This window comes from Lissotriton helveticus, chromosome 1_1 (genome assembly GCF_964261635.1).
Source record: "Lissotriton helveticus chromosome 1_1, aLisHel1.1, whole genome shotgun sequence".
Lineage (NCBI taxonomy): Eukaryota > Metazoa > Chordata > Amphibia > Caudata > Salamandridae > Lissotriton > Lissotriton helveticus.
Genome location: NC_136057.1, coordinates 885,325,528 through 885,352,542, shown reverse-complemented (window position 1 = coordinate 885,352,542; position 27,015 = coordinate 885,325,528). Strand labels below are relative to the sequence as shown.

Here is a 27,015-nt window from a genome sequence, read left to right as displayed (position 1 = left end):
ACGCTTTTATATTTGACAGAAAGTATAAGCTTACTTCAATAATTCAGTGACAGCGATTTTTTCATCCTTTATTTTGTAGGTGAAGGGCATAAGTTCAGAGGCGTTATGGTTAAATCCAAACAACCTGTAGGTTCAAAGGGGATTTTTTTAGAGGGGAGACTCATAAATGAGTAGTACCAACACAATCGATTTGTTGACTTACACGATATCTGTATTCATAAATCTCAAATTACTCAAGACTTGACAGTTTTCCATATGTTTAGTGGCGTTTCCAGCATAGATCTAAAGGTAAGGAGAGCGCCATTTAGACATTGTCTATAGTTTCAGTTATTTTAAGAGACCAAGGCAAAATATTGTTTTTACCGGGAATTACAGTGTTGAATTTCACCACGGTCGAAAGAGGTGAAGGTCATTCAAATTACAACCTGGGGTTTTTTCTGGGAATGAAAAAGGAAAGAGGGAATGATTTACATGTATCATGATTTTTCAATACCATATTTAACTATTATCGTCAAAGCAATTACAGACAGATCTGCTGGTCAACATACCCCACGTGAATTGTTATTGCGGCGTCCTGACGGGAACTGGTGAGGAAAAGAGGGGATTTATATTAATACTACGTTCTGTTATTCGAACCTCGGAACAGTAGCTGCCGAGTATTTTTCGAGGTTGTATTTTACTCACTTAATCACCGCATTTTGGGACCGCCGTTTGTTCAGCCTCTGTTTCCACCGGGTCGGCGTTCAGTCGAGCACTACACTTTTTTTTTGGGGATAAGTTTATACGCATGCGTGTGCCAGAGCCTACTATGCGCATACTGTGATTGGTTGTATTGCGCGCATGTCTAAACGATTAGTGTTTCCGAAGCGCGACTTTGTGGAGAGAATAGTGTCATTATTGGGGGCATGATTTTTAACAGATACACTGGAGACTTTTGCGATGCAAGTTAAATAATCAAGTAATCAAATAGGAAGCCTATATTCCAAGTATATCAGGGAATTTCTAGACAAAACAGAAAATTAATTAAAATAATCAAATTAGAAAAAACATCATAATAGTTTCCTACATGATCAACATATCATTACTAAACAACACTTATCTCTCAGTGGTCAGCATATATATCTTTAGAGGCCAAAGTCAATGATAGTCTTTTTAGAAATACGATTATACATTAGCCACAGCTACTCCATTGATCCACAGTATTCAGTCCTTTCTCAATGCTTTTGCACAGAAAAATCCATTTACATTCAAGGCGATTCAGAATTATCTGATGGTTGCCACCTCTTGCGTTAGGTATAAACTGCTCGATTACTTGCCAGCGTAGATCGTTTGCCGAATGTCCATATTCTTCATAGTGTTCGACTAAAGGCGCAGTTAGCACCTTACAGCGTATTCTGCTCCTATGCTGTGAGATTCTGGTCTTGATCTGTTGTGTAGTTTGGCCGATATATAGTTTTTTGCATGGACATTGTATACAATATATGACATTTTTTGAGTTACAGTTAGTAAAAGATTTTAAACTGTATTTACAATTTTCATACTCAAACAATTTAGTGTTAGTCGTAAACTCACATGCAGTGCAGTTATTGCATTTGTAGTGTCCTACAACTGGAGGAAGGTTCAGACATCTCTCTATGGTGGTATTTTTATTGGTGGCAGTGGCAGCTCTTACTAAATGATCCTTCAGATTACTGGCCCTTTTAAAGGAAAAAAGGGGTGTGCCTGTTTCCAATTCCAAAGGGGCCAAAACCGGCCAGTGTTTTTTAATTACTTTACAGAGCTTGTTACTAACTGTGCTGAATGTTGTTACACAAGTTATTCTTTTAAGGGGTGCTTTCTGTTTAGATTCTAAAAGGCATTCCCTGTGAGTACACCAAGCACGTTTCATAGCTCTCTTTACAAGCTTCCTAGGGTAGCCTCGCTTCATTAGTTTTGAACATAAAATTTCTGCCTCTAGAAAGAAATCTTGTTTGAACTTGCAGTTACGCCTAATCCGAAGGAACTGGCCATAAGGTAGGCCATCCCTGAGTGCCCTTGGGTGTGCACTTTGATATTGTAGGAGCGTATTTCGCTCCGTGGGCTTTCTAAAAAGTGTGGTATACAGTTGCTGTTCATGACTTTTAATCGTTACATCCAAGTAATTAATCTGATGGCTATCAAAACTGTAGGTAAATTTTAAATCTGTCTGGCTGTTGTTAAGCCACTCACAGTAATCTTTTAGAGTACCTTCGTCCCCTTTCCAAATCATAAGCACATCATCTATATATCTGTGCCAATTAACAATATTTGCACGATATGGATTATCAGAATTCTGTTGGATTTTAGGTCGTCTACGTACAATATAGCAAAATTTGGGGCAAAAATGGCTCCCATAGACGTACCCTTGCATTGTCTGTAAAAGGTGTCTTTAAAAAGAAAATAGTTCTTTGTAAGCGCAATCTCGAGTAGATTCATTATAAATTCCGTTGGAACTTGGTGTGGCGCTGGACGGCTATTCAGGTGTTTTCGAATCACATCCATTCCCTTTTGCTGCGGTATATTAGTGTATAATGACTCTGTATCTAGAGTGACAAGTAATTCAGAGTCAGGGTGATATGGATGTGATTCAATTAGGTTTATTAAGTGTGTGGTATCCTTAATATTGTTGTGGAACCGCTTGGGAAGTACATTGACTTCTTCATAAAGGACCTGGTAAAAGACACAGCTACATATATTAAGGATACCACACACTTAATAAACCTAATTGAATCACATCCATATCACCCTGACTCTGAATTACTTGTCACTCTAGATATAGAGTCATTATACACTAATATACCGCAGCAAAAGGGAATGGATGTGATTCGAAAACACCTGAATAGCCGTCCAGCGCCACACCAAGTTCCAACGGAATTTATAATGAATCTACTCGAGATTGCGCTTACAAAGAACTATTTTCTTTTTAAAGACACCTTTTACAGACAATGCAAGGGTACGTCTATGGGAGCCATTTTTGCCCCAAATTTTGCTATATTGTACGTAGACGACCTAGAATCCAACATTATTCTGAATTCTGATAATCCATATCGTGCAAATATTGTTAATTGGCACAGATATATAGATGATGTGCTTATGATTTGGAAAGGGGACGAAGGTACTCTAAAAGATTACTGTGAGTGGCTTAACAACAGCCAGACAGATTTAAAAATTTACCTACAGTTTTGATAGCCATCAGATTAATTACTTGGATGTAACGATTAAAAGTCATGAACAGCAACTGTATACCACACTTTTTAGAAAGCCCACGGAGCGAAATACGCTCCTACAATATCAAAGTGCACACCCAAGGGCACTCAGGGATGGCCTACCTTATGGCCAGTTCCTTCGGATTAGGCGTAACTGCAAGTTCAAACAAGATTTCTTTCTAGAGGCAGAAATTTTATGTTCAAAACTAATGAAGCGAGGCTACCCTAGGAAGCTTGTAAAGAGAGCTATGAAACATGCTTGGTATACTCACAGGGAATGCCTTTTAGAATCTAAACAGAAAGCACCCCTTAAAAGAATAACTTGTGTAACAACATTCAGCACAGTTAGTGACAAGCTCTGTAAAGTAATTAAAAAACACTGGCCGGTTTTGGCCCCTTTGGAATTGGAAACAGGCACACCCCTTTTTTCCTTTAAAAGGGCCAGTAATCTGAAGGATCATTTAGTAAGAGCTGCCACTGCCACCAATAAAAATACCACCATAGAGAGATGTCTGAACCTTCCTCCAGTTGTAGGACACTACAAATGCAATAACTGCACTGCATGTGAGTTTACGACTAACACTAAATTATTTGAGTATGAACATTGTAAATACAGTTTAAAATCTTTTACTAACTGTAACTCAAAAAATGTCATATATTGTATACAATGTCCATGCAAAAAACTATATATCGGCCAAACTACACAACAGATCAAGACCAGAATCTCACAGCATAGGAGCAGAATACGCTGTAAGGTGCTAACTGCGCCTTTAGTCGAACACTATGAAGAATATGGACATTCGGCAAACGATCTACGCTGGCAAGTAATCGAGCAGTTTATACCTAACGCAAGAGGTGGCAACCATCAGATAATTCTGAATCGCCTTGAATGTAAATGGATTTTTCTGTGCAAAAGCATTGAGAAAGGACTGAATACTGTGGATCAATGGAGTAGCTGTGGCTAATGTATAATCATATTTCTAAAAAGACTATCATTGACTTTGGCCTCTAAAGATATATATGCTGACCACTGAGAGATAAGTGTTGTTTAGTAATGATATGTTGATCATGTAGGAAACTATTATGATGTTTTTTCTAATTTGATTATTTTAATTAATTTTCTGTTTTGTCTAGAAATTCCCTGATATACTTGGAATATAGGCTTCCTATTTGATTACTTGATTATTTAACTTGCATCGCAAAAGTCTTCAGTGTATCTGTTAAAAATCATGCCCCCAATAATGACACTATTCTCTCCACAAAGTCGCGCTTCGGAAACACTAATCGTTTAGACATGCGCGCAATACAACCAATCACAGTATGCGCATAGTAGGCTCTGGCACACGCATGCGTATAAACTTATCCCCAAAAAAAAGTGTAGTGCTCGACTGAACGCCGACCCGGTGGAAACAGAGGCTGAACAAACGGCGGTCCCAAAATGCGGTGATTAAGTGAGTAAAATACAACCTCGAAAAATACTCGGCAGCTACTGTTCCGAGGCTCGAATAACAGAACGTAGTATTAATATAAATCCCCTCTTTTCCTCACCAGTTCCCGTCAGGACGCCGCAATAACAATTCACGTGGGGTATGTTGACCAGCAGATCTGTCTGTAATTGCTTTGACGATAATAGTTAAATATGGTATTGAAAAATCATGATACATGTAAATCATTCCCTCTTTCCTTTTTCATTCCCAGAAAAAACCCCAGGTTGTAATTTGAATGACCTTCACCTCTTTCGACCGTGGTGAAATTCAACACTGTAATTCCCGGTAAAAACAATATTTTGCCTTGGTCTCTTAAAATAACTGAAACTATAGACAATGTCTAAATGGCGCTCTCCTTACCTTTAGATCTATGCTGGAAACGCCACTTAACATATGGAAAACTGTCAAGTCTTGAGTAATTTGAGATTTATGAATACAGATATCGTGTAAGTCAACAAATCGATTGTGTTGGTACTACTCATTTATGAGTCTCCCCCTCTAAAAAAAATCCCCTTTGAACCTACAGGTTGTTTGGATTTAACCATAACGCCTCTGAACTTATGCCCTTCACCTACAAAATAAAGGATGAAAAAATCGCTGTCACTGAATTATTGTAGTAAGCTTATACTTTCTGTCAAATATAAAAGCGTCTAATTAAGCGCCATCGGACAAATAATTTTGTCTTCTTTTAAATAATGTGTCAAAAACACGGTTGCCTTTTCTAAAAATACTATATAAATGTGCATGCATGACAAGATACTGGGAGCACTAAAAATTAGTATTTTGTCTCCTAAAAAAATTCTGTGCAAGACCCGAGGACTAAAATTTATTTTATTAATGTTTTCAGGGAAGCTCACGTCCTGATGATGATCTAAAGTTATCTAGATCGAAACGCCGTCGACATACCCAAGGAAATCTCCCTGTTCCACTGTATATATATTTTTTGTAGGGAATAACCTTGTGTGTGACATTTTGTAAATATTTTGTATTTTAATTATTCACCACTCAGTCACTATGAGCACTTTGTCACAATTGTGAGCACCTCTCACATGAAATAGCTAGTTAAATTACAGAAATAAAGTATTTTTCTAATATGGTATCTTGCAAAAGGCTTTGCTCCCATGATTAATTCATAAGTTAAGCTATCTCTCTTAGGACCTATTCAGGCCACAGAAAACCTTTGTTTCTTTCATAAATGCCTTGGAAACTTCAGCATGCTAAATTGCTGACAATTACTAACAATGTGTATTCTCAGCGGAGGCGAACAGATCTAACCCAAGGCTTTTCCACCTTCTGAAAGAGATCTTGTGCCACCTCTGGATGAGGACGCCATTTATGATCCACTAGGCATCGACAGCTGAGTTCATCCGCTGTGTCGTTCAGAGAACAAGCCAGGTGTTGAACCTCCTGAGATATGCCTTGCTGCTCCACCTGTTCCCAGAGAAGCAGGAACTCGCACCCAGCCCTGTTTGTTGCAGTACCACATGGCTGTGGTGTTGTCCGAGAACAACTTCCGTATCCATTCTATGTCCCTAGCACATGGTACCGCTGGTGCCCCGGGCATTGGCACTGAAAAGGGTCGAAAGGAGAGGCACTCAGGACCGTGTAAAGGTTGCTGAGCTAATGCGGTCTTGTGGGTGGGATATGGCTGGCACGGTTGAAAGTCCCTTCCATGGCCATGAAAGGGGCAAAACGCAGACGGGGGAACAGGAGTTCCAAGGCCTCAGCAGTAGCCTGCGAGTCCTTAAAACGCTCCAGAGCCATGACTGCCTGGTCTCCAAAGAGACAGGTGCCATCAAAGGGCAAGTCTATAAGGAATGCCTGAAAATACCCAGAAAAGTCAGAATTTCCGAGCCTTGCAAGGCGTTGAACGGCCACCCTCGATGTCTGTGGTGTCAAGCCCACAACGAATAGTGAACTTTGCCACATCTTTCCCACCTGATATCGCTTGGGAGAGAATGGCCCAGGACGCCTCCGAGACCTGAAGCAGCACCTGGGCAACCGTTTCCCTCAAAGAGTTGGCGTAACGGTCCAATAAGCATGCTTTGTTCATCGACCGTAATGCAAGGCTAAAGGAGGAAAAAAAAACTTGCTTGCCCCAACTATGCGGTTTCTTGGATTCCATGTCTGGGGGAGAGGAGGGAAACGCACCCTGTAAGGTAGAGGCCTGGACCACCAAACTCCCGGGGGAGGGTGATTGGTAAGTAATTTCTGGTCGCCTGTAGCAGGGCGATGATGGCGGCCAACTGTCCTATGCACAGGGGCCTCTGTGCTGGGGCTTGGACCAGGTTCCCAGAAAGTCATCAGTCAAGGTCTCATTGAAAGGAAGGGGGGTTCCGAGGAGCAGACACCCGGCTGCAGGACCTCTGTTAAGATGTTCCTATTGAATCCCACTGTAAGGAGCTGAAGGTCCAGGACTTCAGCTGCCCTTCTCTCCACCATAGCATATGAAGCGCTCTCCTCCATAGCCACGGTAGAGGGAGAAAGCAGGACGGAATCTGGGGAAGTATCCAGGGAACTGGCCTCACACAATTCCTCATACCAGTACATTTCATGCTAAGGCAGGTCATGTAAAGGGTCTAGCGACCTCTCCCAATTATCCTCCATTCCTAGCCCCTCAAAATAAGGCTGGAGAATCGACACCCAAGGGTGCAGTCGGCGCGGAATCGGCATCAATAGGCGCCGATCCAGCTCTGGGTCGTCAGAGATTAGAATGGGGCTGATGCCGGGTGCTTCGGCGCAGGGGCCAGTGCTGAGTAAGGTCACAGGGGAATGATCGTGCACGTCCGGATCGGACACTGGATCCATTGGGGGGGGGGGGAATAGGTGCCGGAGCCGCCGACGTAGAACCTGATGAAGTCCATCCTGAGCTTCTGGGGCCTGAAGGCGTACCAGGAAGATCAGGTCGCCCAAATATGAGGCACATGGCATTACAGAAGTCTTTTTATTGGGCAGGTGTCGCTTTGGTACCTGGAAAGGCAGGAAAGAGCGGAGTTGACCTAGGCACAGGTTCCGCAGAAAGTGGCCTAGGGCGTTGAGGATCCTCCGTCACACCATCTAACAGACAGAGATATGTTGAAGCACGCTTCGACTTCTTGTGCTTCTTAAGCCTCTTATCTGAAAGGCTCACACGACTTTGAGTGAGAGGACGAGGACTTAGGGATCCCGGAGCGGTGCAGGACCAGGAGAGAGACCTTTGCGGCAAATGTCATGGAATCAATCGCCAGGGAGCAAGCAGCTTTAGGGACCGCTCCCTCAAAGCCTTTGGAGCCATGGTCGGTTGAGTCCTGGTCACTCTCCAGGCACCAGACAAATTACATGTGGATTCATCACAGACATGGCACAATGGCAGGAGCTGCACAGTTTGAATCCAGAAGTCTTGTTCGATATAGAGGAAAAAAGTACACACCAAAAATGTTCAGCAAAATGTCAAATAAAACCTGTCAAAAAGTGACAGCGGGTAGCTCTTTTCAAAGATCTGTGCTCACTGGTGCAGAAAGAAAAGAACTGACATCAGCGCGCTGAAGTGGCGCCTATACAGGTGACGCGGACATCACTTCCAGCGCAGATGATGTCACGCGTAACTGACCAATGCCACCTACTAACACACAAGGGTATCGCTCAAGCAAAAGTCTTTCAACTCCAGCCACATGCCTGTGGTATTCTAAAATATGGAATCTGCGTCTAGATTTCTCTATCAGATAACCACATTTACCCCTTCTCTAATACATGATTCTGCAAAAAACTGTTCTGTCTTCAGGCTTCATCTCATTCATTGGTAAATCATTGCTTAAACTTAAACTCACAATTTAATCAGTTTTCAGGTGAGCATGCTATTTTAATGTGAGAAAAGGAATACTTTGAGTAAGTGAATAGGTGTACATTAATGACAATGTTGGTATTAGTGGCATTTGTAAATCTGTGGTATAAGCTTAGCTAAGCTTAGCTAAGCTTAGTCACTGAAGTGGTTAGGAGGACTGTGATGCCCCTAAATTGTGTACTTCGAGCATGAGAAGGTGGAGTTTGTGTAAGTGCATAGTTTACTCTGAGCAAAGTGTTTATGTGGCTAGAATGTGGAATTCTTTGAGTTGTTTGAGTGTTTAAGAATTGAGTGTGGATGGTTGGGCGATTTGGGCGAGTGTGCGAGTTTGTGTGGTTATAACATTTTGGTAAGCAATTGTTATGCTTCTTTAGAAAGAGAAGAATCAGCGATATTCATTAACTATGTTACGTTCTGTTTTCAGCAAAGCTTTATTTAATCATTTAAAATAAGTAATTTGCATTACAAAGCCCCAGGTAGTGGATAGGTCTGTTAAAAGGAAACATGCATGGAAACTGGCTACTTTCAGTTGCAAGTGAAAAGCTAAACAATGCTTCCAAAAACAGTGCGTAAGATTAGGACAGACACATTACCAATTGTCATGTCCTTAGTTTTGATTTTGCTGCATTTGACTTAGGCTGCATTATGAAAAATGTATTGGATTTAAGTCAAGTAAGCAATTTTCATGCACAAGGTAAACCATAAACTAACACAAGGAAATGCAAAAGAAATTGTATTAAGTCTCACCTCAACATCAATACTTTCATTACTTTGAAACTCCTGTATCGAGAGATTATCCGGCGGTGAGCTGAGGAAAAAAACAAAATACAAGGTTATATTCAAAGCACGCATCTTTTACTTCTGAGGAAAGGAGGCTACAAGACGGTGTGCATGTTGCTGCAGTGACGCAATACTAAAATGAACTATTTTACACTAACTTAGGCTTGCATTGTAGGATGGTTATGTAAATTTAAAGTGTTAAAATATACCTCAAAATGTATACAGTTGTACCCTTTGAGCCTTCTTTAACTGGAAAAAAAACTTTTACAAAATTACTCCCTTACACAGTATAGACAGAAAATAAAGTATCATCAGAGAATGCATCTGGAAGCTGGTTGGGGGAGTATGCTGTGTGAATTTAGCCTGAGGGTGGCCCACAATTGAGAGCTGTAGAGTTCAGACCGTATGCAGTGCGAATTTCTTAGAGTGACAGTGGGCCATTGAGGGTTTCCGAATACATGCTCATCCGATCCTTGGTCTCTCTGCAGAGCACTCAGCAATGGTCAGGTGTGCAAATTGTAGAGGTGATTATACGCAAATGTTTGTGAAGGAGGTACACAGATTTCAAAATAGTGATAAGGTGAAACTTAACTATAATGCAGTCCCCACAGCTGAGTGGGTGCTTTGTGTGGGGGGGAGGGGGGAAAAGGTGAAGTGAAGGAGATACAAGGAAGTATGTGCAAGAGAAAGTGAAAAGAGGGTGCTGAACAGGAAAGAGATGAGGAGGGAGATATGCAGAGTTAGTAAGATGAGAAAAAAAAGTGTAAATGTCTAGAAAAGGGACTGCAGAGGACAGAAGTGTGAAGAGCAAGAGTGGTTGAGACACTCCAAACACCTAGCACCTTCCACAAACCATACTAACCATAATTCATAGTCTGCTAAAAAAGTTGAAATTACTTTGTGTATGTTACTGTAAGCGTTTGTTCGTGGCATGTAGGGCTGGAGATTCACATGCTTCACATACTCCTGTCATCTAGTGTTGGGGCCGAATGTGTGCAAGTTGGTTTTCTTCTAAGAAGTCTCTCGAGTCACGATAATAAGTGACTCCTCCTCTCGGTGCTATTGCTCATGCGTATCGACTCCATTGTGAGATTGCTTTCGCTCAGTCGGGTGAGATAGAGTGTTACTAAAAAGATGACCGGGCATACGACAGCGTAACTAGGTACTGCAACGGCCACAGGCGTCTGTGGAGGAAGGTGGGTGCATGTGAATCTACAGCTTTACATGTCACAAACAGATGGTTACAAGGTTGCATTGTTCGTTCGATGGGATGTGTGGCTGTAGATACACATGGTTTACATAGACTATAAAGACGTGCCCTGCAAAAAGAGGTGGCTAACCTGTGGGTGTTGCGGTTGTTTAAAAAGAGTACACAGCACTGCCTGCCCTACATTTTCTTATTGTCGTGCTAAAACATCCACACTTTCAGTGGTGTAACTAAACCTGAGGGGGCACCCCGCAAGGTACATGGTGGGGTCCTTGCTCCGGAGTTAATCAGGAGTTCTCAGGCCAGAGTACTGTACTGAGGAGACCCCCTGCAGCTCGTCTCCCCCACACCACATGGGCTGCGGGGGCTTGAGTTCTTGTAGCTTGAATGCATTTAATTATCCATCTAGAGATATCTGATTTTGATATGGGCTATCCTATATGAGAGGCTGAAAAACCTACAAAGAGTTGTTTAGTTTTACAAAACACTTTAGTTCTGTCAATATACATTAAAGTTCTTTTCACATCTAGTGTATGAAGGGCTTTCTGCAACGAAATCACAACGTGGAAAGAAGAAAGGTAATTCAAATGAATGATTTAGGTGAAAGCAAGAAACTACGTTTGGAAGGAATTTTGGGTTAGTTCGAAGGACTACCCTATCCCTGTGTAGCTGGAAAAAAGGTTCTGCCAAGGTTTGAGTTCGGAGCTTGCTGACCCATCTAAGAGAAGTGATGGCTCCTAAAGGACAAGTTCTTACCTTCGGTAATGCCTTCTGTGGTAGAGACATGATCTAGCTGCAGAATCCTTACCTTTGAACTTCCAGGCGTCTGGCTGGATCCATAAAAATTTTCTTAGCAGTATCTCTGTGTGCCGGGAGATGGCGTGGGTTAATCCCACGTGATCTTGTCAGCATTGCGTTCATCGTCATCGTGACGTCTGTGTCATCAATATAACCGCCACTCCGGTGCACTGTAGCTAGTACTTTTCACTACAGAAGCACGGAGCCATAAAATGACTGACCATGGTGTGGATTTGTGTGGCATACTTCGGAATGTCCTGACCATGGTGTGTTAAAAAGATAATTTGGGCTCCAAAAGGGAACAGCCCTGACACTAAAAACAAGTCTGCAGTGGGGGAGGATGGATGGGTCGGTAAAGAATCTGCGGCTAGGAGTGGTATGGGTGGAAAGGTGTCCAGGAGGCCTGAGCTCCACTCGTGACGAAAAGTTTCGCCGAGCGAGAGCCACCTTCGAAGGGCATGTCCATAAGATTGGCCTGGACATCCCCTGAAAAAGCAGATGTCCTAAGCCAGGCGTGGTGACGTACGCCCACTGTTGTGAAAATCGCTCTGTCCAGCGAGTCTGTTGTGTCCAAGCCACTTCGAATGGCGAACTTCGCTGCATTTCTCCCATCTGAAATATCTTGGGAGAGCAGAATCTGGTCTTCCTCCGAGACTCTGGGCAACACCTGCGCAACGTGTCCCATATCAAATGGGAATAATGGCCCAAATGGCATGCAGTGTTCACCGACCGCAATGCTAGGCTGACGGAAGAGAACATTTTCTTCCCAAAGCTTTGCAGTCTCTTGGATCACCAGTCCAGGGGTGCGGAAGGTAACGCACCTATGGTAGTGGAAGCTTAAACTACCAAGCTTGGTGGGGTGGGTGGTGAGAAAAGCTGGGTCGCCCGGTGCAGGGCAATGGTGGCTGGCAATCGTTCTGTTCACAGGAGTCCCTATGGTGGGCTTGTACCAGGTGCCCAGAAGGACTTCCGTCAAGGTTTTATTGAAAGGTAGCAATGGTTCAGAGGTGGAGACACCATGCTGCAGGACCTCTGTCACGAAGTTAGTTTTGACTGCCAACGTAGGGAGCTGCAGGTCCAAGGCCTCCACAGCGCTACGCACCACCATAGCAAATGATGCCCCCTCCTCCATAGCCCGGTTTGGGGGAGACAGCATGCCAGAATGTAGGGCGATGTCCAGGCCACTGGCATTACCCAATTCCTCATACCAGTCCATGTCTTGATGTTGCGGGATTTCAAAGGGATCTTGCCCCCCCAATCCTCCTCACTTATTCCTAACCCTTCAGAACAGGCCAGGTTGAACGACATGGAACCGTACGGCTCCGTCGGTGCCAGTCTTGGCGTCGGTGGACGCCCAATCAGCTCCGTGTCGTCGGGAATGACGCTGCGCCTGGGAAGGTCGCTGAGGAGGTGCAACCAGCTCCAGTCCGGACTCTGGAATGGTTCCAGCAGGAGGCCGTGGCGCCGGTGCCGAATGCAAGGAACCTACGGGGACTCCTTATCCGAGCCTGCAGGGCCCGAAGGCGTACTGGCAGAGTCAGGATGCTCAAATATGGCACACAAGGTGACATAAAACTCTCGGTTGGGTGAGGGTTGCTCCCAGCTCGGAAAGCGGGGGAAACGCACAGCCAACCCAGGCACCTCTCTGCAGAGCGAGGCCATGAACGCCGAGGCTCCTCCGTCTTGTCGCGTGACTGATGGGGCGAAGTCGAAGCATGCTTTGACTTCTTGTGCTTTTTGTAGTGCCTCTTACCTGACCGTTACGACTTGGAAGAAGAGGACTTTCATCCTCTGGAGTGGTGCTCGGACAATCTTCTCGACCGAGATCAGGATCGAGACCGACAGGGTAACCTCCGAGGAGTTCGGCTGTGAGGAGCTTTAATGACCGGTCCCTCAAAGTTTTTTGCGCCATGGCCTGCCAATTGGAGCACAACTTTGTCTCATGGTCTCGCTCCAGGCACCAGAGACATACCAAATGGGGGTCTGTGACCAACATGGCACGGTGACAGGCGCCGCACAGCTTGAACCCTGAGGTCTTCTTGCTAGAAATCCCTAGCACACCAAAAAGAGTCGACAAAAGACAAGAAAAGTTTGTCAAAAAATGACAGGGGGTGAGCTCTCTTCAACAGATCTGCGATGGCCAGCGCGGAAAGAAATAACTGGGTCCCTGAGAGAGATTGGGGAGCAGGGCTGTGGGGAAGGTTCCTTAGTGAGGGGCGGGACACACTGTTGGACTAGCCTTCTGAAGTCCATAATTCCTATAGCCACATGAAAGAGGCACTCATGACTAGGTATGGTTTGACCCCTGAACTCTATAGGCAGAGGTTCAGGAAGTGCAAGAAGATAGAAAGTAGTACCTGGGTAGAGTATGTCACTTTCTTTTGCAGAGCATTGGATAGTTGGGTAAAGGGCAGAAAAGTTAATGATTTTCAAGGTCTCTTGGATTTGATTGCATGGGAGCACTTGTCTGATAATTGTTTTCCAGAGCTGCGCCAGCACCTGATTGATAGCAAGCTGACTAACCCTAGGAAGCTTGCTGAGGAGGCGGACCGCTGGGTCAGTACCAGGGTCCACAAGGGTCACGTGGGAGACTCAGCCAAAGGTGGGCAGGGTCCCCAGCAGAAGAGTGGGGGATACAGGGGTAAACAGAGGGAGTTCGTCAGAGGGCCCCAAAGTAATTCCCAAGGGAACCAAGGGAAAGGTTCCTAGCCTCCCGCTGAGAAGAAGCCAGTGATCCCGACAGGTAATCCTGTTCCACAGGGACCCCTGAAATGTTACCGATGTGGGGACCTGGATCATAAGGCGACTGATACCAGGTGCCGCCTGTTTGGTTAACCAGCACCCACTGGTGCTCCGCCCCGGCAGATGGCTAGTGTAGCCTTTGGGGAGGAGGTAGAAGTCCAAGGTGGGTGGGGTAATGCAGAGATGTCCATTGTCTCTTTAGGAGACTGTGAGATGGTCCCAGAGAACCAATTGCCCAATAACACTACGAAATATTGGCAGTGGGTGACCATCAATGGCAAAAGGTGGAGACTCTTAAGAGACACAGGAGCCAGTGCGACAGGTGTCAGGTGTCACCTGGTGTCTCAAGAGCAGGTTGTCCCACATGCATTCTGCCGAGTTGTTAATGCCGACAACACAGAGAGTCATTGTCCAATGGCTCAGGTTCCCTTTGAGTGGGGGGGGGGTCTCTGGTACTCTTCAGGTAGCTGTGAGGTCCGCCATGCCTGTTGACTGTTTGTTGGGGGACTCACCTTGGGAGAAGAGTACTCACCTGAGGATGGTGGGTCTGCCTGACTGGGCGTGCGTGACCACCCGGTCAATGGCACCAGAGGGGTGCTCAAGAGGACCTGGAGCCTGAGGGGAGGCACAGGAACCTGCCTTAGAGAGAAGTGGCAGGGGCGCAGGAAACCATCCCCTGAAGTTCCCACGGCCCAGGAGGAGGTAGACCCTGAGCGGGATGCCCTGGAGCCTACCGGGGAACAACTAGCTGAACTGGGGGACCTGCCTGAGCTGACCCATTGGCAGCAAGAAGGGGGCCCCTCCAGGGAAGAATTCTGCAGGGAGCAGAGAGAATTCCCTTCTCTTGAGGGCTTGCGGCAGCAGGCTGGAAGCCAGGCAGCAGGTGATAAGTCTGGGTCACATTGGATCTATTGGGAGAATGGCCTCCTGTATAGTGAGCCTAAGGTTGCTGAGCCTGGGTCAGCCCGTGTGCTGGTGGTACCCCAGCGCTTCAGAGCCTTGCTATTGGGGCTTGCTCATGATGTGTCATTGGCAGGACATTTGGGGCAGGACAAGACCTTTGAGAGGCTTGTCACCCACTTTCATTGGCCCCAAATGCGCAAGAGTTCAGACACTCATTGCAGGACCTGTCAGACTTACCAGGCAAGTGGAAAGAGTGGGAGGAAGCAGAAGGCTCCTCTCCAGCCATTCCCTGTGGTCAGTACCCCCTTAGAGCGGGAGGGGATTGACATTGTGGGGCCACTGGACCCCAAGACAGCCATGGGCAATAGGTTCATCCTGGTCTTGGTGGACCATGCCACCTGGTACCCGGAAGCCATACCTCTGAGGACAGTGACGGCCCCCGTGGTGGGACGAGCACTGATGGGAATTTTCTCACGAGTAGGATTCCCTCGAGAGGTTGTGTCTGACCGGGGCACCAACTTCCATTTCTAAGTACATGAAGTCCCTGTGGCAGGAGTGTCGGGTAACTTACAAGTTCACCACTCCTTACCACCCCCAAGGAAATTGGTTGGTTGAAAGGTTCAACCGAACCCTGAAGGGCATGATTATGGGTCTTGAGGAACCCATGAGGCGTAAGTGGGACGTCCTCTTACCATGCCTGTTGTTTGCATACCGGGAGGTGCCACAGAAATCTCTACGGTTCAGTCCCTTTGAGCTTCTCTATGGGCACCCTGTCAGAGGACCTCTGAGTCAGGTCAAGGAAGGCTGGGAGCAATCTCCCAGGAAATCTCCCCAGGATTTATATAGCTACATGCTGGCCTTCAGGAACCAGACTAGGCGTTTCAGGCAACTCACTGAGGCGAATCTGGAAGCCAGCCAGGAGGAGATGAAGCGGTGGTACGACCAGAATGCCACTCTGGTAGAGCTTCAACCTGGTCAGAAAGTGGGGGTCATGGCCCCAGTGGAGCCCTGTGCGCTCCAGGATAAATGGACCGGACCATTGGAGGTTGTGGAGCGCAAAAGGCCAGTTACCTACTTGGTGGACTTGCGTTCTCCCAGGAACCCCTTGAGGGTCCTGCAAATCAACCGCCTTAAGCCCCACTTAGAGAGGTCTGAAGAGGGCATGCTCTTGGCGACAGATGCTGGAATGGAAGAGGAGACTGAGCCTCTTCCTGACCTCCTGGTGGCCACAGAGCAAGATGGGTCAGGGGATGGTGTTAACCTCTCTTCCACCCTGACCCCTGAGCAACAGAATGACTGCCGCCAGTTGGTGGGACAGTTTTCTGATCTGTTCTCCCTGATTCCTAGTATCACAGATTGATGCGTCCATAATGTGGATACAGGAGACAGCGTACCTGTGAAGCACAAGTCTTACAGGGTAACTGACAGGGTAAGGGCTTGCATCAAAGAGGAGGTCTCAAAGATGCTTGCACTAGGGGTGATTGAGTCCTCCAGCAGTCCTTGGGCCAGCCCAGTGGTCTTGGTCCCAAAGGCTGCAGCGCAGTGTGCCACACCGAACTCCGGTTCTGTGTGGACTACCGAGGACTCAATTCAGTCACGAAGACTGACGCGCACCCCATCCCCAGAGCTGATGAGCTCATTGATCGGTTAGGGGCTGCCCGGTACCTCAGCATGTTTGACTTGACGTCTGGGTATTGGCAGATCTCCTTGACTGATGGTGTAAAGGAGAGGTCAGCATTCTCCAAACCAGACGGACATTTCCAGTTCCGTGTTATGCCCTTTGGGATGAAGAATGCCCCTGCCATCTTTAAGAGGTTGGTCAACCAGGTGTTGGTTGGACTGGATGAGTTCAGTGCCACCTACCTGGATGACATTGCAGTGTTCAGTGCCACTTGGGAGGAACATCTGCGCTACCTCTTGGAAGTGTTGTTGGTACTGCGGAATGCAGGTCTCACGATCAAGGCGAGTAAGTGCCAGATCGGGCAGGGTTCTGTGGTGTACTTGGGACACCAAGTTGGGAGCGGCCAGGTGGCGCCCCTACAACCCAAGATTGAAACCATCCTGGCTTGGGAACCCCCCCCAAGACCCAGACAGAGGTGAGGGCCTTCTTAGGACTCACAGGGTACTACAGGAGGTTTGTCAAGGGGTATGTTAACATGGTTGCACCCTTGACAGAGCTGACTTTCAAGAAGCAGCCCAAGAAAGTGATTTGGACTGACACCTGTCCGAAAGCTTTTGAGGCCCTGAAAGCTGCCATGTGCGCGGCACCCGTGCTCCTGGCACCCAACATCTCCAAAGAGTTCATCGTTCAAACAGACGCTTCAGAGCATGGGGTGGGGGCTGTTTTGTCACAGATGAATGAAGAGGTCCTAGATTAGCCTCTAGCCTTCATCAGTAGGAGGTTACTTCCCCGGGAACAGAGGTGGAGTGCTATTGAGCGTGAGGCATTTGCTGTGGTATGGGCACTGAAGAAGCTGAGACCATACCTGTTTGGGACTCACTTCCGGGTTCAGACAGACCACAGGCCCCTCAGATGGTTGATGCAGATGAGAGGTGAGAATCCAAAGCTGTTGAGGTGGTCCATTTCCCTACAGGGTATGGACTTTACGGTGGAACTCCTCCCTGGTACAGAACACGCCAACGCTGATGGTCTGTCCAGGTTTTTCCGCCTTAGTGACGAGAACTCCCAGGAGGCAGGGTAGTTCTCCCCACATTTCAGCTGGAGGGGACACGTGTTAGACCTGGCACCATTGGCGTGGGTCTCCCTTCCATTTTTGCTGTTGCCTCATGTGTTTTTGCTGGTGTTAGAAGCTTTGGGCATTGTGCCACTGCTGTCCAGGGCCACAGTGCGAGTGCTCCCTACTATAAATTGATGTATTGATTAGTGGTTCCATGATTGGATGTTTGGTTTACTTGTCAGACCCTAGTACAGTGCACTGAGTGTGCCCAGGGCGTGTAAATCCAAATGCTGCTAGTGGGCTTGCAGCACTGGCTGCGCCACCCACATAAGCAACCTTGTAAAATGTGTCTAAGGTCTGCCATTGCAGAGCCTGCGTGCAGTCTGGTACTGTCATGCTGACTGGGCAAGTGCACCCACTTGCCAGTGCCTAAAACTTCCCTTTTCTTCATATTAGTCACCCCTATGGTAGGCCCAAGGGCAGGGTGCATTGTAAGTATAAGGTAGGATAAGCCCTAATGTGTGTGGCATGTCCTAATAGTGAATTACAGCCATTTTCGTTTTTCACTATTGCAAGGCTACCTGTTCTCCATAGGCAAGAATGAACTGTTAGAATTATTACAGTTTATAATCCGAGCAGACTCAGAGAACATGGTAGAAATTTGAGTTTAATGTGCCTGGACTCAGAATAATAAAATACATCTTTTAGTAAAGTTTATTTTAATATTCAGTGTTTGCAAATACCACTTTTGAACAGTAGGTATTTGCTTGCCTAACCATTTGAGCCCGCCTCTGCTAGGTTGTGTATTCCTTGTCTGGGTTAGTGTGTGACAGGACTGGGGAATTCCAGGAGACAGGCTGGGGCTGCCCGGTGGTGAATAGGGAGATCTGCATCTAGATGGGAGGAAGGAGTTGCACCTGGGACCTGAATAGGGCTGGGCCTTCCCTCTACAATGCTGGCTCCACCCCCTGTGGTGTGTCTGATGTCTCCGCCCTACACACTGAAAGAAGAGAAGGAAGACTGTCAACAAAGTGCTCCTGGACTGTACTTGCCTTTCACAATGCCGGCTCTGGCTCCACCTCCTGTGGGGCGTCTGATGTGCCAGCCCTGCGTGGTGAAAGGAAGGGAGAGTTTTGGTAAACAGAGTACTTCAGAAATGGCTTGAACTGGGCACAGGCCCCTCTCCCCTCAGAGAACAAAGGATTTGGGGGTATAAGTATTGGGACCCTGAGCCCATGAAATTAGATCACTTCTGGACTTACAAGACGAAACCTGGGCTGAGGAGAAGGAACCTGAAGAAACTGAGAAGAGACTACTCCCAAGCTGAAGTAATGCTTGGGGGATTGGCCTGCAGTGGTTGCCTTGCTGCCAAAGGGAAGAGAAAGACTTTGTGGACTTTTCTTTTCAACTTGTGCAAAGATCTCCAAGGGCTTGGAAGAGAGCTTGTCCCCTTACCGAAGTCCCAGGACCAGTGGACTTCACTAGCCTTTGTGAGTTGCTGTTGGAAACAAGTGGCTACAGAGGCAGGGAGCTCTGACCGATTCTCAAGACCGGCCTGGTGTCCTGTAGGCACCGCAGCAAGCAACGTCCGCCTCGAACAACGCAAGCTCTGTGCTCACCGACTCCCGTCAACGGGCCGTATCCTGCACCGCGACTGGAAGTACACCGCGACGTGCAACGTCTCGCTACACCGAATCGAACTGGTCTGACCAACGCGGTCACTTCTGCTGACTTCGAGTCCTGTGACCGCACCGGAGTTGGGCACCACCAGAGACCCCCAATTCTAACAAATTCTAACGGTGTGCTAAGCGTTGATGAGGTCTTTTTCGAAGATGACTTTAGAACCTCTTCTGACTGGATTTTTACAAGCTTAGAAGCAGTTTTTGAAGCAGATTTCTCCTCAGAAGGGAATGGACACTTCCCTTTTTCTAGGTAGTTTGTGCAGACTCGAGATGGGTCTTTTTTAGTCCTTCGTTATGGACCTCAGGGATTCAACAGATCTATTCCTCTTTTTCGAATGCTCAAAGGATATCCGAAAACTGATACTGCCTTCCTCATCAGAGAGTACAGCAGATTCTGCAAATCCTTCAGTCTTTGACTTTATGAAGCGGGTACAAACAGTAGATACAATCCTAGTGGGGATTGTCAGCATGCAGTCTTTTCTTACCACATGACCCACAATGCCTGAAGAGTACTTTCTTTGAAGAATCTGACATTTTGAAACACAAAATATCCAAGATGTGAAGAAAACTGAGCAGAGCTCAGGGAGACTCCGGGTCACAATGACGTGCAGTAGAAAATCTGAGGGACTTGCCTCTCTTTGGAGTTTTGTAGAGGGTGCTGTTGTCTGATTGGTTATATTTCAAATGTGGTCCTTTTTTTATAAAATGACTAGCTGTACCCTGCCACGCGTTGCTGTGGCTCAGTTTGGTTAAATGGAAGAGTAAGCGCACATTTCTAATATGTTTCATTTCACAATGCTTGTGGGCACACAATCTGTTTTTGTGACTATTGTCATGTTGTGTGTGTGTATATATATACAAAACATTTTCTGAATTGCATTGAAAAGATGGTTTGGCTAGAAGGGTACACTATGATGGTCATAGACATTGCTAGCTTGTACACGTGCATTGAGCATGAAGAAGGGCTACAAGCTATTTCCTGGTTTCTGGATAGGAGGCCTGTGAAATATTACGAACACAATAAAATGTTGATCGAATTTTTAAGATTTTGCCTCGAGAACAACATCTTCCTTTTTGGAACTAACCTCTACAAGCAGCTAACAGGCGTGGCAATGGGCACTTGCTCGGCCCCAAGCTTCGCGAATTTATTCGTGGGGCATTGGGAGGAGCAGGTAGCCTGGTCCAATACCAACAACAAATGGAATGAACTGGTGAGATGTTGGTATCGCTATATCGACGACCTGTTCATTATCATCGAAGGATCAGTGGAGCTCGCTGAGGAATATCTGGAGGTACTGAATAACAACGAGAATAATTTAAAATTTACAGGAGAAATCAGCCAAAAGGAAGTGAATTACTTAGATCTGACTATTTTTATTGAAGGAGGCAATCTGCATACCAAACTGTTCAGAAAGGCTACCGCAGGGAATTCAACACTATATGCCACCAGCGGGCATCCGAAAAGTTTGGTTGATAGTATACCCTATGGTGAGCTTTTAAGGATAAGGAGAAATAACACCAAAGATAATGAGTTCAAAAAAGCAGCCGGCAATTGCATACGAAGGTTCAAGGAAAGGGGATACAATGCCACCATATTGGAACAAGCACTGAATAAAGTTGAGAACCTTGATAGGAGCAAGCTGCTGGAAGATAAAACTCATGAAAAGGATAACAAATCCGAAACTGGGCAATTCCGTCTAATAACTACATATTCACGGAATTCTGGAGACATCAAACGCATACTGCGTAAACACTGGAATATCTTAATGACGGATAATGTTATCAAGCAAGATCTGCCCTCCCATCCTTTGATCACATTTAGAAAAGCAAGAGCATTAAAAGACTATTTGGTCCATAGTCACCATGATGAATTGAAACCCAAACCTAAAATCGAACCTATGAAAGGTTTCTTTCCCTGTGGACGATGTAAGGCGTGCAAGGGAAGTAAACGTGTAATTCAGTACAGCATTCCTGGTGTTAAGGACCCTAAGAGAATCTCCAAATTCCTCACATGTACCACGCCTTATGTGGTATACTGCCTCACATGTCCTTGTGGCAGAAGGTATGTGGGCAGTACCACCAATCCGGTGAAATTGCGGATATTAGAACACCAGAGAGCGATCCAGAACGCAGATGCAAGTTATCCTGTTGCGAGACATTTCGACAAAGAGCATGCACGCAACAGAGAATTGCTTACTTTCTTCTGCCTGGACTCCGTCCCTGTAAGTACCAGGGGGGGTGACAGACTCTTAAAATTAAGAAGGCTGGAATCACGGTACATTATAGACTTGTTGAGCAAAACACCAACAGGACTGAATATGCATGAGGACTTAGCTGTACACCTGGGATGAGTTGATTTGAATTGACAGTCACATTGCTTCACGTTACTCATTTATTTCTTTATTTATTTGTTTCCATAAGTATGAAGAATGAATTGCCATTGAACTTTTTCCATGAGGATTGAGTTATGTTGCAAATATGATGATAAATTGATGCCCATCCAGGGCCTAAATACATAAATAAGAACATAGGACTATAGCTTGTGTTAATATTGCAGCCATATGGCGCTTGGGGTCGAATTTTGATTTCCCGTTTTCCATTAACACTATATTCTGTACCCACTATGGATTGACAGGTGATGTATTGGCCCATTCAGGGCGTGATCTTATGATTTGCATTTTCGCATTGTGTATTTTCTCTAATTTTAAACACACTGAGGTATTGTTCACACATTGCGATAAATATCATTCCAAGATGGCGACCGCCACTTTTTTGATTTTGATTGCTACGATAGTCCTATCTTAGTGTTGACTACCCAAGCAACGCGGGCGTTTAAATACATGTTGATTTAGATGGTCGGCGTCTCATCACTGACGAAGGCCGAGTGCCGAAAGCGCTTTGTGAGAGAATAAACTTATTTTGTGTAACCTGCCTTTGGAGTGCTGCCTCCTGGTTCCCGTGGATTGCGGGGAGGGATTGTTGGAGCAGATATTTGAGTCGGGTGCACCCCCGACTGGCAGGCACCCGCCTTTCTGTGCGACAGGCTGGTGCGAGAGGAGCTGTAATATATATATATATGTATATATATACATATACATATATATATATATACATATATATATATACACACACATATATATATATATATATATATATATACATATATATATATACACATTATATATATATATATATATATATATATATATATATATATATATATATATATATATATATATATATATATATATATATATATATTACCTACTGGCGATAGCCAGTAGGTATATATAGTTAGGATTGTTTTCCATAGGGAAATCGCAACATTCTATTGGGAATAACTTTGGCGCCGGTTGAGGAATCTTCCTGAAATTTTCCTTAACTTTGCCTCGCGGCGCTCCGGTCCTTCCCTGAAAGTTTGGGGGGATTCGTCAAGCGGGGGCCGAGATAAAAGGGGGGTCCCAAAACGTGTTTTCCCCATGTTAATTTCCATGGGGCGGTTGGACTCACTTTTAGCCCGAACGGCTGAATGGTTTTCCACCAAACTTGGCAAAATTGTAGGGACTGGTAGCCCGATGTGCCTTTGCTATGTCTCAAGATATGTGCTCCAGTGGTTTTTACGAAAATTAACTTTGAAAAAATATATATTGGGCTACATTGGGCTATATATATGTTAGAGCCCAAATGTAGCCCAATGTAGCCCAATGAAGCCCAAAGATGGCCACCAGAGACAAAAAAAACCAAATGTAGCCCAAATATCAGCCAGATGTAGCCCAACTATAGCCTAATGACAGAATGTCCCAGAGTGTTCTAAAGAACAACTAGAGCGCTAACAGTCTTACTTATGACAAAAGTATGGCACACCTGAAGTCATCTTGATTGGAATAAAGTGTTAACACTTAAAACATTTAATTTGCAAAGACACAAACTGAGGGGGTTCATTTTGCCATAGAAATTATGATTAGTGCTGAAGAAAGAAAAATTAGGGCACATTTTGAGTGACTTCTCAAATCCTCTTATATTTCATTAAAAAAATTCTAATATGCAGTCTCCCAAGATGGCCACCAGAGACAAAAGAGCCTGTGCTTAAAAACTCTGTTAGCAAAGCAGGCATTTGAGATTTAAAAAACGTTTTAATATATAAAAACGTTATCCGCTAATAGAATTAGCATTTAAAAAACCTTGCGAATTCAATGAAAAAAACATAGGTTTCAGGCCTTATATAGTTAGGAATTAGCATTTAAAAAACCTTGCGAATTCACTGAAAAAACCATAGGTTTCAGGCCTTATATAGTTAGGAATTAGCATTTAAAAAACCTTTGAAATTCACTGAAAAAACCATAGGTTTCAGGCCTTATATAGTTAGGAATTGGCATTTAAAAAAACCTTGCAAATTCACTGAAAAAACCATAGGTTTCAGGCCTTATATAGTTAGGAATTAGCATTTAAAAAACCTTTGAAATTCACTGAAAAAACCATAGGTTTCAGGCCTTATATAGTTAGGAATTAGCATTTAAAAAACCTTGCAAATTCACTGAAAAAACCATAGGTTTCAGGCCTTATATAGTTAGGAATTAGCATTTAAAAAACCTTTGAAATTCACTGAAAAAACCATAGGTTTCAGGAGTTATATAGTTAGGAATTAGCTTTTAAAAAACCTTTGAAATTCACTCAAAAAACTATAAGTTTTAGTGGTGTTATAGTTAGCTGGACATTTTACTCATACAAAACCATTGAAATTGCGCCTATATAGTTAGTTGTACTAACTATATTTCGCGCACCCGCAATCCACTGCTGATGATGTCACATATTAGATCATTCATGACATGGTCAGTGACATCACTGATGACATCTCAAATGACATCACTGATGACATCACTGATGACATCATCCACGTGACAATCACATACACCTTTTCATACACTATTACAATTTTTCATCACTCTTTGTAAAATACAGAGTATCATATTTAAATCCATTGTCACAGCAATACAAGTATCTAAAAATCCACTCAGTGATTCATAGATGCATACACACATCTAATCACTTACCTATGGATTCACTCATACATGCTGTCAATGAACAATAGAACACTATCAAAAATACTTATACATCTATATCGACATTAAACAACAGCACGCATCCTATTCATATATGAAGTCATCCTACTCACGTATGCAAACAATGGATCATACTTACATATTTACTTAGCAAAACACTTATACAAACACCACTTCTTCTATTCATTTAGATAGTAAGTCATACTTAGTGAATTATAAAATCATTATTACAAGTATACAGTTATCCATACAGTCACTCACACAATCATTGTGTCTTATGTATACTTATTTATATACAACAACTGACAAATACACTGCCTTTTATTTTTCTAGTTTGTTGGACCTGTACCATTGAGAAATATATTTGCTCATCACCACACCCATAAAGATATTCACTCACCCAAACAACTGTTAGAACATGTAGTTTTAACTTCATATATCTACTGAATCAACTATTCACACATCTTTGGACAGTCACACACCCCCACCGAACCACACACACTTTCACACTCCCATACAAATACTCAGTTAACTAATCAATAACTAATATAGACTTTCACATAGCTAGTAACCAACTGTAGAATCAGTTTACACAACAACTGACAAAGTGATACAGATATTCACACAGTTTAGTCACTATCCACTATATTTAGTGAGACATTATAAATTGGTCAAGTAAACAGTCAATTACACTGCTACTAAATCCTCCATCCAAATATTTATTTATATATATCCACTTATTCTTCAACGCAAATTGCTATATATATAATGCATTTAAATAACGAAGCAAACCACATTCACTGGATGATGTCATCAGTGATGTCATCAGTGATGTCATTTGAGATGTCATCAGTGATGTCACTGACCATGTCATGAATGATCTAATATGTGACATCATCAGCAGTGGATTGTGGGTGCGCGAAATATAGTTAGTGCAACTAACTATATAGGAGCAATTTCAATGGTTTTGTATGAGTAAAATGTCCAGCTAACTATAACACCACTAAAACTTATAGTTTTTTGAGTGAATTTCAAAGGTTTTTTAAAAGCTAATTCCTAGCTATATAACTCCTGAAACCTATGTTTTTTTCAGTGAATATATATATATATATATATATATATATATAAACACGCGCTAATGTTGCAAAGTAAACCAACCAATCCCTGCTCCATCCACCCACTTCCCGGTCTGCCATCCTGACACCAACTGTCCATCCTGATATATGTAGACTATTGTCTCTATGCGTCCTTTCTTAATGTTGCAAAGTGAACCAACTCCTCCCCCCTCCCTCCACCCACTTCCCGGTCTGCCATCCCGACACCAACTGTCCATCCTAATATATGTAGACTATTGTCTCTATGCGTCCCTTGTAGTTTTTGCGCAGCAACCAAATCGATAGGGTCTGTTCGGCCTTTCGATTAAAAACACGCACGTATTGGACACGCGCGTTTTGGAATCCAAAGTTGTGTTAAAATTTCAAATCAATTGGTGACGAACTTTTGGAGATTTAAGATTTTAAACAAATGAACATTGACATTTTTATGTGTCTGTTCGGGCTTTCGATTAAAAACACGCGCGTATTCGACATGCGTGTATTGGAATCCAAATTTGTGTACATAAAAACACGCCCCTATTCGAATCCAACGTTGTGTCAAAATTTCAAGGCAATCAGTGAAGAACATTTGGAGATTTGCGATTTTGAACAAACGAACATTTACATTTTTATTTATACTGATGATATGGATGGGCGACTGTGGTGTAAGCTAAGTGCATGATAGCCTATGATAATGTCATTTACTGCTTTTATAAAATTACTGTGAGACTCCCACCTCGACTGCGGGGATGATTCAAGCATGTGAATCTATGAAAGATCCAAAACTGGATAAAGTTATATCAGTAAGTAAAAATAAAATGCACAAATCTTTTTTTTTCTTTTTAAAGTGAGTATTGGTGGGACAGGGGTGGCAGGGTGAGTCAATCGAACATGGGGAGTTTGGGAAGGTGTTGGGAAATCCAAAGCAACATGGAGGAGGGTGGGAGGGACAGGACAGCAACACAGATGGCTCAGGTGAAGGGAAGCGACACAGAAGATGCAGGGAGGAAACAGGGAGAAGTATACAAGTGGGCGCAACAAAGAGGGGGCATGGAGAAGTATTTCAGCAACAGAGAGCACACACGGAGTATAGGGGGAGATAGGCACATAAGGGTGGCCTATGCACTCTCTTGGAGTGCTTCATATGAAAGAAAAAAGTAGTGCATTCAAAAGCAAGCAACAGAAGCAGGGATGCCAGCTAATCAATGATAAAAATACAATGCTCCATGGGAGGGTCAAACACAAGCTTGACAAGCTAGAATGAAAGACAACCAATGGAAAGCAATGGGTGGGGTTCAGTTCCTCTTCGTACTTGGTAAGGTACAATATGCCTCACAACAGACAGTACATGTGCTGAGTAGGAGGCTAGACTTAAAAGTGGCATTATAAAGTAGGCATTAGTAATGTGGCTTTGTTTGAAGTTGACTAAGAGCAACCACGTTCATCACTCTCTCTCCTATTCAAATAGTGCATGTGGGTTTGACACTCAGCAACAACACGCATTTCTTCTTCACTCCACTTGGTGTCACTGATTTTGAGA

General features: G+C 44.3%; 1 protein-coding gene across 2 annotated transcripts in view; it reads right to left on the bottom strand.

Moving 5' to 3' along the window:
- Window positions 1-27,015, bottom strand: part of MON2 (MON2 regulator of endosome-to-Golgi trafficking) — a 1,009,595-nt gene that overhangs the window by 116,938 nt on the left and 865,642 nt on the right. For both annotated transcript variants that reach the window (XM_078675668.1, XM_078675659.1), the window contains one exon: window positions 9,279-9,339. In XM_078675668.1, coding sequence (XP_078531794.1) covers window positions 9,279-9,339 — 61 coding nt within the window. The remainder of the gene's footprint in view (window positions 1-9,278; window positions 9,340-27,015) is intronic.